General features: G+C 43.8%; 1 protein-coding gene across 1 annotated transcript in view; it reads right to left on the bottom strand.

Moving 5' to 3' along the window:
* Positions 1-18,194, bottom strand: part of PKHD1 (PKHD1 ciliary IPT domain containing fibrocystin/polyductin) — a 436,391-nt gene that overhangs the window by 111,018 nt on the left and 307,179 nt on the right. The window contains exons 52-53 of the mRNA XM_053273219.1: positions 17,228-17,396; positions 13,650-13,810 (exon numbers count right to left, since the gene is read on the bottom strand). Of these exons, the coding sequence (XP_053129194.1) occupies positions 13,650-13,810; positions 17,228-17,396 (330 nt within the window). The remainder of the gene's footprint in view (positions 1-13,649; positions 13,811-17,227; positions 17,397-18,194) is intronic.

The raw sequence follows: 18,194 nt of genomic DNA, 5'->3' as shown, positions 1-18,194 counted from the left end.
GGCTGTTGAATGCACTCCCTGCAGAAATCCATAATCTAAATTCATTATTGGCCGTCAGGAGAACCCTTAAGACCTATCTGTTTGGCCTGGCCTTCCAGGGTTTTTAAGCTGTTTTAAAACTGTAAATGTTTGTTCTGGTGTTGTTTTTTTGTTGTTGTTTTAACTGTTTTAAATGTTTTAATAGTTAATTGGTTTGATATGGGTTTTATAGTTTTTGATTTTGTTAATTGATTTTAATTGTTTTTATTTTAATGTAAATTGCCCTGAGCCATTTTTGGAAGGGCGGTATAGAAATCAAATAAATAAATTAATTAAAGATATAAATGCATAGGTTTTTCAGCAACACTTTCATGGCTGCATGGTTCAGACAAGCCCCTAAGAAAGAGTAACACCCTTGAAAGGAAATTGCTCATTGCACAGCCCTTTCTCAGGCTTCAAATATATACTTGCTTACTACCGGGCTTATGTGCATTTTAATTACCAGGAAACTCACCCTCTACATGTAACAGCCTGCAGGCAGTTCCAAGTTCTTTGTACCTTTTATGAACTCATTTCTTTTATAAAGAGATTTGGGTCATGATTTTTGCTGACATTTTTTTTCCATGCCATGTTTCTTTAAAATCTCACAACAAGAACAATAAAACCGATTTCCCTTTCTTTATCCTTGCACTTTATTTTCTAGCCTCCAGCTGACTGTGGTCAGTAGTGATTAGCAGAGACAGAGAATAAAATCCCAATCATAGTTTGTAGACTTTATTCCGAGTGTATGATTTCAACTTTAATTGATATCTATCTCTGGATTCCTTTTGGCAACACCTGCACAGCCAAAAGAAGTGTCATTGACTTTATGTATTGCGTGTTGTTGGCAGTGAAATTCTCACAAATGAAAAGTTCACATCACAATACCCCTAGAACACAGGCAGCACACATGAATCCACAGCATAAGTACTGAGAGAAACTTGACCTTTGCATGTCCAACTCTGTCCATATGGAAAAATACCCTCTCTCCCCCATTACATCAGGTACCAGAGAACTGTGCTTGTGGCCAAGGTCACTACATTATTTAACTGATTTTCTTTTTTAAAAAATATGTGATTTCTCAAAAGAAGCCAGAGCATGTTACAACAATAAAATCGTAAGTAAACTACAATATCAAAAACAAAACAGACACCAGAACAGGAGCATAACCCAGTAAGGCAAACAAGGACTTCAAGAAGGCTGCTTTATCATATGCCTTCACACCATGACTGGAAGCAGCCATTTTTAATGTTATTTTCATGTTAAGAGTCTTGTACTATTCTCTAACTTTTTAAATTGCATGTCTTCATACTGGGTGTCTAAAGTGACTGCACTTTTCTGCTAGAGAGATCATCTGACCTTTGGCTCATATAACAGAAGAGAGATTTATGTTCAGTTAAGTCATTTGAGATCTCTAGAACCCAGGCATGTCCTAGCCTTTATTAGCTTGTCCTGTACCTTGAATCCAGGCTCCCATAGAGCTTAGCATCAAGGTTCTAGTGAAAGAAGACAGCCTCCCTGCCAACTGCCCAGTTCTTTGCCAATAGAATAGAGATGGACAAAATGATTCGAATTCAAATCGATTCAAGCTTGAATCAAGCTATTTCGAGTGATTTAAACTTGAAATTAAACACCCTTAAAATATAGGGCCTGATTCGAGTTTGAATTGAAACAACCTTGATTTGAGCTCGAATTGATTTAAGTGATTCAAGCACCATTCTGGTGGGCTTTTGCTGCTTGGTTTTCTGGCACTGGCTTCCCTGCTTCTTGGTTGGCTTGTTATCATACAAATCAAGTGTTGTCATGACCCCCATAGGCTAGGGTGAGGGAAAATGGAAGGGGAAACAAAAAGAAAGAAAGGATTTCAAAATGTTTTCAAAGGGCCTGGGGAAGGGAGGCAGAGGGAGCCCTTAGCGTGCCCTTAAAGAGGATACATCAGGAGAGGAGGAAGGAAGGAATTAAGAAAGGTTTGATTTGTGGGGGGGGGGGTTCTCAGCACCGAGTATCAGAGGTGAACCTAGGTAATTTTGGAGCTTGGACTGAAAGGCCTTTGGAGCCCACTGTCTCCCCATTAAGGGCACAAACAGCAACTGAACTCACAATAATGTAAGAATATAAAACAGGTATATTTATGCAAATATGCATTAGAAGAAACATTTCAACACGCAACATACCATATTCTCATCCCACATATTTCTTTCCCCACTCCCCTGTCTGTCTCCCAAGCACCCAGCACAGATCATAATCACACTCAGCCACCCGGCGGAATGCAGGCCAGTGGCAACCACACCACCCAAGACAGACAAGAGAGGATTTGGGGAGGCTGAGGGGTTGTGGAGGCCCTGGACTTTGGCCCCAAAGTCCAGGGATGATAAGAGTGCCACTGTTGAGTATAATATGCTGCGTTATTGCTGCGATATTATTAACAATCTGGTTTTGCTGGATCTCAGATTGATAAAGGCAGAACTTGGGTGCCTTCCTACCTTCCTTGAGTTGTAATCTGCCTTGCAAAGTGTACTCAGTCAAAATGGGGCTGAAGACATTCTAGTTGACCTCATGGCTATGCTTGCTGCTAAGGGTGCTGCCATGGCAGCTGTGGTAATGTTGAGGTAAGCAGTCATAATTGTGTGTGAGAGAGTAACTTGTGCCAATGATGTTACTGCAGCGCAGGCACTGTGGCTGGCAGTGGATTCTGAGTAAGTTATTCTTTTTTGGCCATTTTTGGACTGTGTTTGAAAAAGTGTGTGGTCTGTGTCAGGGGGAACAGATTCCTTCAACGGTGTGCTTCTAATCTGCAGTGTTTTGCAAGGCAGGGACACAAAATGCATTGCAGATTGCAATGCTAAATGTCTCATGTGCACCCTGAATGCAGTTTATTTCAGCCATAGGGAACAATGGGGAACTTGAAACACCCCATTGTTCCCCATGGGTAGCTCCTTGGGACACCAAAGTGGGTTGGGTGGTACAGTGTGATAGGTGCTACCTACCATCCAACCCACAAAAGAAATGGGCAAGCAGATGAAAAACAAACCATTCCCCAAAACACCCATGGGATCCTATGGTAGGTTTGGGAAAAGGTTAAAAAAAAATTCAATCGCCTGCTTGCCCATTTATTTTGTGGGTTGGGTGGTAGGTAGCACCCATCATGCCCTACCTCCCAAACCACTTTGGGGGGGGGGGGTTCACCATTGTTCTCTATGGCCGAATCACTGAAATCAATTCAAAGCTGATTAGTTGAAACAGCCGGCTTGGTCACTGTTTTGACTAATCAAATCGAGGCTTTTGCAATTCAATCCAAGTGCGAATAAAATAGCAAAATCCAATTCGTGCATATCTCTACAGTAGAGTCAAACTCTATGCTAGTCTCAGTTGGATAGTTTATTCACACTATTAGTTCCAATGGGTTTAAAAATACAATCTTCTGCTACAAAGATACACATTTCCACTTTATGCTCTGTGTGTAGGACATATCTCTGCACTCCCTAAGGTCCCTATTGCAGCTTCCTGTGTTTTGTGGAGGGTGACTATAGAACATCTGACTACTGGATTCTCACACATAAATTAGCAGTCATGAAAACCTGTCTTATTATTAGTTGCTATGCTCATGGGTAACTACCATCTATCTTACCACTGATTTCCTCCTAATACCTGTGTGAGTGCTCATCAATCATGACCATGCTGTAGTGCATGGCATGGTTGGCTGGCTCAATTGGGTTAAAACTGTAATGGACGCACATCAGTGTTAACATGGCTATTTTAACCTTATATACATGCAATTTTTCCCAGAGTAAATATGACAATCTTAGAGGAAAAGGAAAGAGAAAAAGACTCTCATGACAGAGAGAAGAAAAAACCAAGATCTCTCTGTTAGTGCCTGCCTCTCTTTCATATGGAATTAATGGTGGTTTAATGGGGTATGAAAGGATGCTTTACTGGAAACAATGAGGAACAATTGTCTAGCTCACGTTTCATTTCACAGGTCATTATTGCATTAAGAAGTAAATCGACCAAGTCCGGTAAATAACAGTCTGTGTATTGCTGAAAGCTTCAAACCAAACAATCTTAGCACTCTTCAACTAATATCTCTGTCATTTTTAACCCTTGCAGAGATCTGCTGCAGGCGAAACAATTACTGTCTTTACCCACCCCTGGCAGGTAAACATTATTCACGTTACCTCACATCCCCCTTCTCCAGCAAGCCTCATGAGGTTCAGGGTTTTGCATTGTTGTTTTGTTTATTAGCCAACCTAGCCAACTGTGTGTCTGGTGGCCTTGAAAAACAACACACATTTTAGTGAGTGCTTCAGGCGTCTTTAAACAGGCTGCTTCCTCTGCAAAATTAATTGTTGCAAAACACAGCATTTCTTCTGTGTAAAGCACTGCACACTAACACTCAGCAGTTTGCTTGGGTTATGGATATGCCTGGGAAATTTGGGGCAACTAATACAATTATTCTTTAAGTCTGTGCAAGGCTTAAAGAATATCAGCAAGGACACAGGACCCCTCTTCAGTGCACTAGTGTAGTAGCTAACCATGAAGAGTAATTTTCCTGTGGACCTTCTCTCAAATGCATATTTTCAAAGGGATTCCCTTTGGAACAGTTATGAAAATGTCAGCCAAATACAACAGTGCATGTTAAATTTACAGGCCATCCAAAATTCAATTTCTCACAATCCACAAACTGGTTGGTTGGTCTCAGGTAAATCCCTGTAAATTCCAGTTACCACAAAATATTTTCTAAGGTTGCTTATTAGGAATCCTTTCTGACACTCCCATTCTTTTGTTTCCCATTCTTTTGTTTCCCAAGCCCAGCCTATCCCACACTCCAAGGGAATCAGCCCTGTTTACAGAAGCAGGCTTGCAATTAGCCACTCTGGAGCAAGTCAAAATTGGTTCCAAATTACTACAGATGTTACTCTGTCATGAAGATAAGGCTCTATAACTCCTGATCTGGGCCCAGTTCTGAGGACAGCATGTGGGACAAAGGTTTAATGCTGGTTCTGTGATGTTCATGAGCTTCACACTGACACGCTGCCTCCCCTAGCATGTAAGGGGAGTATGTTTTCTACTTCCACCTCTACTTAGAACTGTGGGGGAAGAATGGCAGTTCAGTCCCCAAATAGCAACAAACAAACAGACAAACAAAAACAGTTTGATGAGAAAGCAGCAAAGCAAGAGGTCTTGAGACAGTTCTTTAGTATTGACTAACTATAAGGATCTATTTAAAGAAAAGGTTACAAACCAATGTGGAAAAGCCTGCAGCTTAATTTCAGCTGTAGTTCATGGATGAAGAGAGAGACCAAAACAAACAGCCATCTCTGGAGAGACAAAATGGAGACTAACCCTGGAAGAACAAAGAGGGGAGGAGTCCAGTACTTTTATCCATGACCCTAAATCCCCCCCCACACGGTGTTCACTATGAGACATTGCAGCTGAGAGTTGGTGCTGCCAGGGTCCTAGCTCCAACACTCCTTATTGGCTCATGCTCCTGTCTATGAGTCCCAACTTCTCTCTCAAGGTTTTGAAACGCTCCCTGGGCAACGCCTTAGCACATTTGCTACCATTTGTTCACTTGGACAATACATCAGTTTTACAAGTCCCTTTTCTTGTGCATCCCACACATAATGATATTTTGTTTCAATGTGTTTTGTTCTAAATTTAATTTTCTCTGTTGTGAGATCTGGATACAGCTTTGATTATCCTTGAACATCTCAGTGGGTTTTGGTTTGTCTGTGTTGAAATCCGACATTAGCTTGTGCAGACACACCGCCTCTTGACATGCTTGAGTGGCAGATACATATTTTGCCTCAGTAGATGAGAAAGCAACTATTGATTGATTGCAGCTATGCCAAATGACTGCTCCACCACCATAAAAGGACACATAACTACTGGCTGACTTCTGGTCTGTTTGATCCTCAGCCCAGTCTGCATCCATATAACCTATTAATTTGGGTCCTCTGCTAGCAGGCAACTTTAATTTTAGATGGATTGTCCCTTTTCAGTACCTGCCTAGTCTCTTTACTGCAGTCCAGTCATCTTTGCTGGGTGTGCTTACTTTTCTACTCAAGATTCCCACAGATACAGCTATATTCAGGCTTGTTAACATAGCTACATATAAAAGTTTTCCCATCACTGTCCTGTACTCACTGTTGTCTAGCAGAAGCTCACTCTCTTCCTTCTGTTTTAAATAACCTGTTTCCAGAGGTGTACTTGTTTCTTTGGCCTCTGTAAGTCTGAAATACTCTAGCAAATCATTTATTTTCTGTTTTTGATTAAGCAAATAGCTTCCATCCTCTCTGCTCTCTATGCCTATCCCAAGATAGTGTGAAACACGCCTGAGTTCTTTTACTTCTATCTCAATATTCAGATGCGTTATTATTTCAAGGCTGTCCTCTCTATTTTCATAACAAATTATCAGATCATCATCAAAAGTAAGTATCTAGGTCCATCTGTTGTCTTTCAGCCCTGAGTACAGGCAAGGGTCATCCTTTCCTTGGGTAAATCCCTCATTGACTAGCAACTGGTTTAATTTGACGTTCTAGGACCTTGCAGCCTGTTTTAGTCCATAAATACTTTTCTGCAGCTTACATACAAGTTTTTCTTTACCAGGTTCCACAAATCCTGTGGCTTTCTCCCAAACCTGTTGCTCACTCTTGCAACATATTATTTTAGACTTTCTAGTACTTGTCCCTCTTCATTTAACAGGTATTTTTATGGGTATTTAGAATAGTCATCAATGAAAGTAAGAATGTATTTATTCCCTCCTGATGTATTAACTTGCACAGGTCCACAAACATCACTATGAATCAGATCCAAAAAAAGCTGTTTTCCTCTTTCTTTGTGTGGAAGAAAAGCAGGCCATGTTGCCTTTGCTCTTATACAGCATGCACACTTGGATTCAGTGCCACAGGGGGCTATTTGTAGACCCTTTACCAAATCCATCTTTTCAGTCTGATTGAAAAATCATTTTGGCATCTCTATGGCCTAACCTTCTTTGCAACAAATTCAGACATTCTTTGTGGGTAGGACCCTGGCAGCACCAGCAATCAGCTGCAATGTCTCATAGTGAACCCTGGTGGTGGTGGTATGGCTTTAGTGTCGTGGATAAAAATGCTGGACTTCACAGTTTTGGCCTTTTCACATTCTACTTCAAGCAAGCCATTCTCTTGTAAAACTGCTTTCATAAGTAATTCCTGTTTATGAGTAATGTAAAAGTGCCTCCCTTTAAATTTTACTTTGTAGCCCCTTTCTGTAGCATATTTTACAGATGTGTAGAGTAGGCACATACAAAGCTACTTCAATAGTTAATCCAATGGTTTCTCCTTTCTCCAGTTTGCAGAGCAACTGTGCAGATCCTTTCACTTCTGCATCCATCAGTTTTCTATCTGCCAAATATATAGGTGCTTTACAACTTGTATCTGGGTTTATAAATCTCTCCCTTTTTCTAATCAGGTTGCCTGTAGTACCTGAGTCAATGCAAATGCCACTGCTGCATTTCTCAGACTTAGCTTCCTGAATTTTGTCTGTTCTTGCAAGGTATATCCTTTGCTTATTAGCTTTAGTCCCTGATTGCTTGAAAGTTCTGTACTCTGTGTTCCCAGATAATTCACTCTCTTTGCAACTTTGTTTTGCTTGCCTTTTGTCTGCAAACTCTGTATTCTTGGGACACTTATTCTGCAAGTGTTTGGGGCTTCTACAAATAAAGCATTTCTTATTTCTTTGCAAGGTTCTAAATGCATTTTCTTCACTTCCCTTTGGTTGCTTATCATCCCTTCTGCACAAATCAAAGTCCTCTAGATGGTTAATTACAAACTGTAAGTCTGCATCCTCCTTGACTTCCACGGCACTAGTCACACTATCAAAGTAATGTGGCAAGCTATTCAACAGCAATCCTATCAAAACTGCATCTGGCATGATTACTTCTAGGCTGGCAGTTGCCTAGATATTTCTAACATTTCATTTACGTGCTTGGACAGACTTTCTCCCCCTTTAAGTCTTTTATTGCTCAGTTATCTTACCACATGCACTTTGGAAATCACAGACTTCTTTTTATATAATCCCTTCAGAGTTTCCCACATATCCTTTGCATTTCCTTTGATGCACTAAGATTGGGTCACTCACTGCCAAGCAAATCATTCCTGATGCCTTTTCATCTACTCTGTCCCATTCTTTCCGGTCCTTTCTTGAATCTGCAGGACACTGAGTGTGCAGAATACTGCCAGGTCCATGATTCTTGAGGAGCATCTCCATATTGAATAGACCAGAGCTCGTACACAGGACCCTGCAACTTTTCAGTCATCTGGAATCTTTGTGCTATCTCTATTTTCAAAGCTTTTCTCTTTGCTTTGCTTTCTATTTAACTCTCTAGGCTTTTCTCTTTTATTTACTGGCTTCTGGGCCCATAACCCTTTGTAAGGGGAAAATGGCAGTCCATCCCCAAATAGCAAAGCAAAACCAGTTTGGTGAGAAAGCAGCAAAGCAAGAGGTCTTGAGACAGTTCTTTAGTATTGAAGAACTACAAGGATCCATTTAAAGAAAAAGTTACCAAAAAATGTGCAAAAGCCTGCAGCTTAATTTCAGCTGTAGTTCATGGCTGAAGAGAGAGACCAAAACAATCAGCCATCTCTAGAGAGACAAAATGGAAACTAACCCTGGAAGAACAAAGAGGGGAGGAGTCCAGTACTTTTATCCATGACCCTAAATCCCCCCCGCAACGGTGTTCACTATGAGACACTGCAGCTCAGAGCTGATGCTGCCACAGTCCTAGCTCCAACAAGAACAAGTGAGGATTTCCTGTGATGTCCAAAGCCAGCAAATCCATGTGTTTTAACCAGAGTTTCTGATCAAACCAGGATATGAAACTGAGATTAAATTCCAGTCTAAAGGACAATCCTATGCATGTAGGATCAGTGTGCATCTATGTGGCCATTGCTCTGTAGTGTCTTGAACTTTAATTTTTACCCCAAAGTGTGGGCGCATATGGGCTAAATTACAAGCCAGCACAATGGCTTTATTTCAGACATCACAAAGAAACATGGTTAAATCTTGTTTCCATGCAATGCCTCTGAGTTTCAGAAATGTGCACTACTGACTCAGGTTAAGACCAAACCAAAATCAGCGGTAACAGCTGAAGCAACCAATTTTTATTTATTCTAACCTACTTCCTTCAAATATAGGTAAATCTGAACCCAGGTTTGAAGTGGGTTTCAGAACTCTTCCCCCCCCCATTCTTGAATGAGAAGCTTCATTTGCCAAAACTCCTTTCCCCCCGCTTCCCACTTCAAACTATTAAAAGTACAGGAACCTTGTCCTCCTTTCAACTGGTTATCCCATTTCAAATACACTTCTAAAACATACAATTTTTGTCTCACTCATGAAGAAATAGCTCCCGGAGCACTGTCAGCAGGTTTATTTTGATAATTATGACTTAGGGAGGAACTTTTGTCTCCGTCCCGTACTGAGTTCAGTTTAAACCTTTCTGAGGGGGTTAGCAAGGCTCCTGCCAAACACATTTACCAAGTTTAAAATCAAGTGCTGGGAACAAGAAAACAATGTACCACATGCAGAGACAAACATTTGCATGTCACGACAACAAGGAAGTCAGAAGGTGGTAATACCCATGTTATCTGATGTCTACACACTAATGCACAGAGTATGGGAAATAAAGAGCAGGAACTTGAAATCCTAATACAGGAAGACAAGTATGATCTGAAAGGTATCAGTGACCCACATTCTTCACAGCTTTATGAAGGCAGAGCAAGAGCAGAACATGGAAAGTTTGAAATGCTGTAAGCACCGACAAGATCATTTGATGCTGCTTCTGATCATCACCCAGTAAGCCAGGACTTAATGGGGAAGCTTACTGGGTGATGTTGAGCAATGGTAGTAGCTGATGCTTCAGAGGTCAGCCAGGTCATGGGTAGGTGCTTCAGTGGCTGTGGACCTGTGGCCAGACAGGAAGGGATGCTGCAGATGCTTCACCAGATAGGAAAGGATGAGGCCAAATTGACCTCACAGGATAGGGACTTGCACAGCTTGGGTACAATGACTGAAAAGGCCCCATCCTAGCTACCTATCAACCTCACCTCTTAAGGTGGTGGGACCTGAACCAGGGCCTCCTCTAAAGAACCTTGTATGCGGGCAGATTCATGTGGGGAAAGGTAGATCTTCAGGTATCCTGGAACAAAGCTAATGAGGACTTTACAGGCAATAACCAATACCTTGAATTAGGCCAAAAAATGAATTGGGGAAAAACACAGGTTGAATAAGACCTCAGTATTATGCTCCTGGTACTATATCAGGCAGCAGCGATATAGGAAGATGCTGAAAGGCATAATCTCATACTGTGTGGGAGGAGGCAATGGTAAACCCCTCCTGTAGGGATGTGCGAAACGTTTCGGGTACAAAATGTTTCAGGTACAAAACGTTTTGAGTACAAAACGTTTCGGGTACAAAACGAGCCGTTTCGGGTGTTTTGTAGACAAAACAAAACGCCCACCTCCAAATCCGAAAGTTTTGTACACAAAACAAAACATCCCTGTTTCAGCTACAAAATGTTTTGTTGTTTCGGACCTCCATTTTGTGGCAATCTTTGAGTCAGTCTCCACTTTGTGTTTGATACCTCTTTGAATTTCTCGCCCTTCCAGCCTTCCGATCGGTGATCTAAAGCATAGGCTGACCTGCTGACGATTCCCAACTTGTTCCCCATTGGCTCTTTTGCCTCTTGCCACTCTTTACTGACCCCACATTGGCCAGGGGAAGGGTTGAAGAAGGGGCAAGAGTGGGGGGAGTTCAAGGAGGGGTTTTCAATTCATTCAACAAGTTAGTTACTCATTCGCCATTCTGCCTTTCTGCATCATTGAAGAGAGAGAGAAAGAACTAGTTTGCATCGCATGGCATGCCTCAAGTTGCCATGATGATGCCATGCCATTGCCTATTGCCTGCCTGCCTTGTTGCCAGCCTGAGCCCAGCCTGCCAGCCTGCTATGGCTACTGCATGACAGACTGGGAATGGATTTATCTGTTGTATTGCATTTTTGTTCCAGAAGAATTTTTTTCACCCCCTTGAGAGATGCCATGTCATTGCCTATGCCTGCCTTGTTCCCAGCCTGTAGATTCTCTGGTAGCATATGAGATTTTCAATGACAAAACCATGAATCCACTCTCATATGCTACCAGAGAATCTACACTCAAAACATCTCAGAAACAACAGAACCCAGTACCCCATGGGTTAGCAACCCATGGGGGGGGGGATTGGCACCCTATGTGTTCTACACCACCACTCACTCTGGGCCACCCTGGTGCCCCCCAGGTGCAGTTATGGGGCTGCTGAAACCTCCATCATTCCCTATGGGGAAGAACCATAAACTCCATTAAATCTTTAAAAATCAGCCCTCTGCCCAATTCTTTTGAAATAATTCTGGCAGCTTCCTTGCCCCCACTGGGCACTACTACTCACCCTGCTCTGCTCTGGGCCATCCCCTTTCCCTCTGATGTGAAGCTATACTTTTGCTGAAACCTCCATTATTCTCTATGCGGGAAAACTTAAAATTCTAAAATTCACCAAAAATTGGCCCTTTGCACAATTCCTCTGAAATTTGCGTGGTAGCTTCCACCCATTGGGCACTACCAATCCCACCCATTAGTTTTGCCCCATGGATGTTTTTTAAAAATCCAAAATGTTTCGGATTTGGATTTTGCAATTTCGAACAAAGAACAAAATTGGGGTGTTTTGGATTGGCTGATTTTGAACAAAGAACAAAATGAGGGTGTTTCAGATTCAGGCCAAAAACAAAACATAAAAAACAAAAACAAAATGCACAACCCTACCCTCTTGTATTCTACCAAAAGAAAACCACAGGGCTCTGTGGGCTCCAGGAGTCGAAATGTACTTGACAGCACACTTTACCTTTATTATGCTCCAGGTAACTGGTTCCCGATAGCGGCCCAGTTGCTGTAGTAGCAGCAGTTTCCAATCATTTTTCAAGAACAGCCCCGTGTAAAACATGTTGCAGTGGTCTAATCTGGATGTGGCGGACCCGCAACTGTTTCAGAGGCAGGACTATCCCATGCAAAACACACTGAATAATTATTCCTGGATTGGGTGTTTTACTGTCTAGACGTGCTTCTTCTTGACTGGATTAAGTCTTGGTTTGTTAGCCATCATCTATCCCATCACAACCTCCAGCACTAGTTAAAGTGCTGCATGCAAAAACATAGCCAACATTACAGGTCAGTTCAGAACTAATCTTTCAAATAAATAAATAAGCCCACATGCACTGCTATCTCCCCCCCCCCTCCAAGCTCTAATTGGAAAAAATGCTGGTAATTATAAATCAAGTTGCTGCCCATCACTTTAATGTGTTGTCACTTACAAGATCAGTCCTGTGGAAGGTCGTTGGGTGTTAGAGAAGGTGGGTTTTTCCTGCCATTTGTAAACTACTGCCTATCAAATTATCTTAAAGGTGCCAAAAATCTAAAAGCCTTATCACAAGTTATATGCACAATGCAGAGCAATTAGCTTGGTTTTAAAGGGCAACTTAATGCAGCAATGGCCACTGCAGTACTGATACTGGTTTGTGATTCATAATCAGGTCAGAGAAAGCAGGGGGGAAAGAAGCATGTTTATGCCAAGACAGTGAATTAATCAGCTCTCTAAGCAGCCAGAGAAAGGGATCCTCAGAGAAATGCCTTTACCGGGTAAGACATTAGACATTTTGTTTAAAGGTTAGGCATTTTGTTTAAAGATTAAAGTTCTCTTTGTGCTTAATCAGTTTCTAGGGCAGGATGGAAAACAGTATTAATTACAGTCCCTTGCATTGAGCTCCCATACTGCAGGAGTCATAAGCGATGCAACTTTTCTGCAAAATGGCTGCCATCAGGAGCAGCCTGCTCAAGAGATGCTAATTGTAATTAAAGAGTTTATTTGGAATCACAGAACAGAGCCTCGCTGCATGCACTTTCGGCACATGGCTGTGCTCTTTAAATGACAAAATGACTCTTTAAACAGGCAGTTGGCTTTAAAAGTCTTGAGCAGAGTTTCATGCCGGGGGGCCTAACATTCTTTCCTCTGTGGGATTCAAGTGAAATCTTATTAGGTCAATTGTTTAGAAGGCATCTCTCATTAAGGGATCTCAAAGCACTTGTGAAAAGTGAATAAAATTATCCTGCTCTGCTGAAGAATAAACGTGGACCACCTTGCCATTAATGCAGATAAAGGTTTTGTTGAATTAAGTTACTTGCCCTAAAACAAGGGCAGACGTGTACAACTGGAAATAATACCCCCAAGACACTGGCTCCAAATCCTTTTCTTGCCATACTGCCATCTTTTTGGAAGAGAATCAGGGGTGTAGCTATAATTGAACAGATGGGTTCAAAGGACCCAGGGACCTCAGCTCCTGAGGGCCCCCGAACTCCACCCCTCCCTATTTTCTTCATTATCCCCTCATGCTGAGGGGCCTCTGGGGAGAGGGGCGAGCATGGGCCCCTTCTTCCCTAGCTACACCCCTGAATATAATAGTAGACTATATGCAAAATTGGCCACTAGAAACAAAAAATTCAGTGGACTGCATTTAAATGCAGTCTCTCATCCGATTTCTCAGTATTACAGCAAGGTCGTTGCATGCAACTTACCAGCATCCAAACATGGCTGCTCCCATTCAAACCCTGACTTTGGGAACACAGACACAGGTGGATCCAGTTCCAGGGCAGTTCCATCCATGTCTTTGAAGAGAGCTTTCCTTGGGTTCCCACACCTCATGTCAGCACATGACCGAAGTCTTGATTCATTTTTTCTATCAGAAAGGGAAGAAATATAAGATTTGGAAGAAACCATCCTGAACTCGACCTAGGGAGTTTTCCATTATTGAGAGCTCCACAATTTTTAATGGGTAATATGGTTGTGATAGAAATAGACATAATCTCTGCAAATAGATGGCGCTGTAGGCTCTTTCTACTGTGCCATTAATGTTCTACAGGTTATCATGTTAGTCTTTTGCCCTGGGCGTTAGCTTGAAGCTCAGCGCTGCTGCTAATAACTAGCATTGGTCTGAACCTGTTGTTGCTAGCAACATGAAAGCTTTAAAGGGTTTGATTTTGGAAAGCATCTGAAATGAACCATGAATTTTCAGTCAGGAAGAGGTAATGCAGCTTTCCAGCATTTCTCCCAGAACAATCAGAACAAAATGGAACCAGACTGGGTAAAAAGTAGTTCTGAATTTAGGGTTCCCTTTTTCAATACAAATGAGACTTGTGTTTTGGGCAGTATATAAATGTGTTAAATACATACATACATACTTACATACATACAGGCAAACCTTGCTATCCACAAATCCGACATCCACAATTTCTTTTCTCCGTGGTCGGGTAGTTGACACCCGACCTTGGTATATGCAGAACAAAAAGGGTTAAATTCCTTGTATCTGCAGTTTCAGGGTGGCCAGTGGCCACCATTTTGAGGAGAGGAATCGTTTTATTTATGGATTTATCATATTTTTATACCACCTGATATGTACATCTCTAGGCGGCGGATCATCTTTGTGGCTCATTTGCCATATTTAAAAAATAATAATCATGATTTTTTGCCAAAAAAGGGGCAGAATTGGGCCAGGTGGGGGGGGGGCATTGCTGTGTATCTGGAGACTTGCAGAGCATGGTACAGCACTATCTATATATTTAATTTTCTAAGGCATACCCATGGCTAATCCCATGCGTTGCAGCACTTGCAAGAGTTCGCAAGCAGAAGCATCTGAATGGGCAGTGGGGATTCCATATGTAGATGGGGAGGAGGAGCCTGTGAGAGCAGAAGCACCATGGTGATTGGGCAGTGGGGATTCCATATGCAGATGGGGGGAGAAGCCTGTGGCACCATAGTGACTGGGCAGTGGGGATTCCATATGCAGATAGGGAGGAGGAGCCTGTGATGGTTAAGGTCAGTTGGAATGAAACTGTTACTGGTCGGACGATGTTCTTTATTGTAGAGGAGAAGAATACACATATAAACATGCCAGCCACGCACAGAGCATCTGTGTGCTCTTTGGGGCCAGCGGTTACCTCTCCTCTCCCCCCTTCTGCCCCAGTCTCTGCTTCCAGGCCTAGCCGCCTCTCCTCCCCACGGCCACTTCTGCCCCCCACTTTCTTTTCCCCCTCCTGGGCCTTGCCTCTGCGGCCAGCCGAGCCCACCGCCTCTGGCCTCCACGGCAGGGCTGCCGCCGTGGCAACCAATACTCCTGGGTGTGCCTCAGTCAATCAGGCGGATCCGCCACCCAGCCAATCAGCTGGGCGCTGGGACGCACATTCCAAGGCACACCCAGGAGAATTAGATCAATAGATAGATAGTAGCTGGGCCAGGCACAGAGCAACTGCACCTCCAGCCGGCCCACCCACTGCCGCTGTCCCCCCCCCCCACGCTGGCATGCTCGGCTTTCTGGCTGGCCAGCCGCTTTCCCCCCCTCTGCCCCCCCCCCCGGTGCTTTCTGGCAGGCAGGCTGGCCAGCCTGCATCCTCTCCACCCCACCCCATGCTTTCTGACTTGAGGGCTGGCTAGAAAGTCAACCTGCCACCACCTCCCACCCCCTCCTCCCGGCGGATGGCCGGGCCAGGCTGACCCACCACCTCCTGCCAGTGGGCGGCCACCAGCCCACCACCTCCTCCTCCTGCCTCCTCCTCCTGGCGGCCAGCCCAGGCCAGCCCACTGCCACTGCCATTGTCTCCCATCCCCATCGCTATCCCCCAGGGCAGCTGCTCTCGTGAGAGCTGCCACACATGGGATTAGCGACGGGTACGTTTAAGAGAATTAAAAATATAGATGGATAGTGGGCAGGGGTCTGCAAAGAGAGTGGTTGTGAGGGAGGAAAGAGCCCCTTCAGGAAAAGAAGGCTGTCGTTGTGTGAATTAGATGAGGAAACATTATGAACAAGATCTGTTAACTCAGGAACGGAGAGAGAAAGACAGAGAAAAAGAAGAGAGGGGAAGAAAGACAGTGAGGAAGAGTGAGTGGAGAAGAGAGAAAGAGAGAAAGAGAAGGGAGGGGAAGAGAGAAAGAAGGAAGGTCGAGGGACAGGCCCAAGCTTATCAGTGACCTGAGGGGAACAAGTGACCATGGCAGTGCCTATTGGCAGCAAGGAAGAGCCCAGTCAACCACTGCTGCTGTTTGGGGCTACCAAGGCCATTGGCGGAGGGAGGCAGGCAGGCAAGGGACTGGCGTGGGCCTGAGGGGAACGAGCGGCCATGGCGGCAGTGAGGAAGGGCCCCGTCAACCACAGCTGCTCCTGTGGGGAGGAGCAGGAGCAGTGCTCGGGCGAGGTTGGGGAGGTCTCTGGGGATAGGGGGCTGCAACCTGTCCAACAGGTGCTAGCAATGCTGCAGCCGCAACCAAGAGGGGTGAGGGAGATGGAATAAAGAGCTGGAGGAGTGACCAAGAGGGGTGAAGGGGATGGAAGCAATGAGATGGAGGAGGAACAGGAGTGCGGTGAGGGTGGAGAGATCTCTGAGGTGAGGGGAGCTGTGAGTGAGGGGTGCTCTGGAGTGATAGGAGCAATCAAGTACTAGAATGCAGATGCTCTGCACAGGTTAAGCTAGTGTTTCTGTAATTTATCAAGATTTTGGCCTTTTAGCCCCCACCTACTGCTGCCCAAGTCCCATTGTCGCAATGACGCAGATAACAGAACCCCTGAGGATAATTGGTTCACCTGTAGTAATGACTTTTTCTTTAAAATTGAGATATACATGTTTTGTTGGGGTCTGAATCTTGGCTTGGCCTTACCTACCTCTCCTGAAGTACAGTCATTATAGATAGAACAATCAACATTGTATTTTATTGTTGCTGCTTTTTTTTGTAAACAGCTGAAGTAGCACTGTGTTGGTCAGGCAGGGTAGAACTGATATAAATAAATAAAATAAACAAATATAGAAAGCATTTTCTACGCTAATAGATTATTTAAACCTGTTTCAGGAATGTTTCAGTGTTATGGCTTACAAACAAGGAGCATGGGAATCTGCAGCTTTGCTAAAAGTGTAGGGAAGCCTCCATAGAACTATAGTTTCCATGGATCTCTTCTAGGAAGTTGACAGAGGAAACCAGCTTCCAGTGGGTGTAAATGTGTAGAGCACAGACGTGCCTTACAGAAAATAATGCAGTGGAAAGTATGTAGATGCTTCACCAAAAATAAAAAATCCAAACAGGTCACTTATGAGTGATGAAGTCCCCTTACCTAGTTTGAAGTGGATAAAAGTAGAACATATTCTGTTCATTGACATGGAGCATTCTTGTCCGTTCTGATGTGACCAGATGCAGGATGCCTTCATCATCAGGATTTGTCATGATGCAGATGTCTCTGTTATTAGCATAGCAAGTCTTCATAAAGCCAGCAAATGTGACATCTGACAAATGGTAAACATTTTGATCAGATTATGTAGGGTAAGATGGTCCTGATCAGCACTGCATGAAATACTCAGCAGCCACATCACCTAAGGCTGAACAAGACCACCTGCATCCTTATGCTGCAAATTTGTAAATCTGTGGTGTATTCAGACCATCTGGACTATGAACATGCATAGATCAGTGGAGGAAGCTTAGCTTCCCTGGTCAATGCACGTTCACCTCAACACCTTCCTGTGCACCAGGGCCACAGGAGACCACTGCAAATGAGACACCTCCAAAATGTTCCAGAAGCTCCAAGAACCCTGTCAGAAAGGTGCCACAAACTGAGAGACCAAATGTAGAAGTGTGTGCCTTGCTACCAGGCACCTGCCAAGCAATGGGGCTACTCAGGAGGAGGAGTAAGCAGCCAATCCTTGTTTTTTCAGAAGTAAGGCTGGAACTGCTGTCATAGACAAGAATGGATGTGGCGGTGCAGGAGACAACAGCTCTTAATGAGCACCTTTCTCAGTCCATGATTTGCAGTCCTGGGATCATGTCCAGCCTGCTTCCAAGCACCCAGTGCTTTCCTGTGTGCTCCTGACCCTCTGTGGAGTTACAGCCTCCCCAACAACCTGACTTCTGGCTGAAGACCTAGCCCTCTGGAGCTTAGCTCCCAGAACTTCCTCTGCCTCCAATCCTGGGAAGCCCTACTGCATCTCCAGTGCAACTCAGTGAGTCCCTGCTTGGGCCAATTGGCTTGACTGCATGACACCTGGGTTCAGTATTCACATAATTATTGTTTTGTTGCAACAGATTAA

The sequence above is a fragment of the Hemicordylus capensis genome, chromosome 1 (genome assembly GCF_027244095.1).
Source record: "Hemicordylus capensis ecotype Gifberg chromosome 1, rHemCap1.1.pri, whole genome shotgun sequence".
Classification (NCBI taxonomy): Eukaryota; Metazoa; Chordata; class Lepidosauria; order Squamata; family Cordylidae; genus Hemicordylus; species Hemicordylus capensis.
Note: the sequence above shows the minus strand (reverse complement) of the source record. Positions and strands in the feature narration are given on the sequence as shown.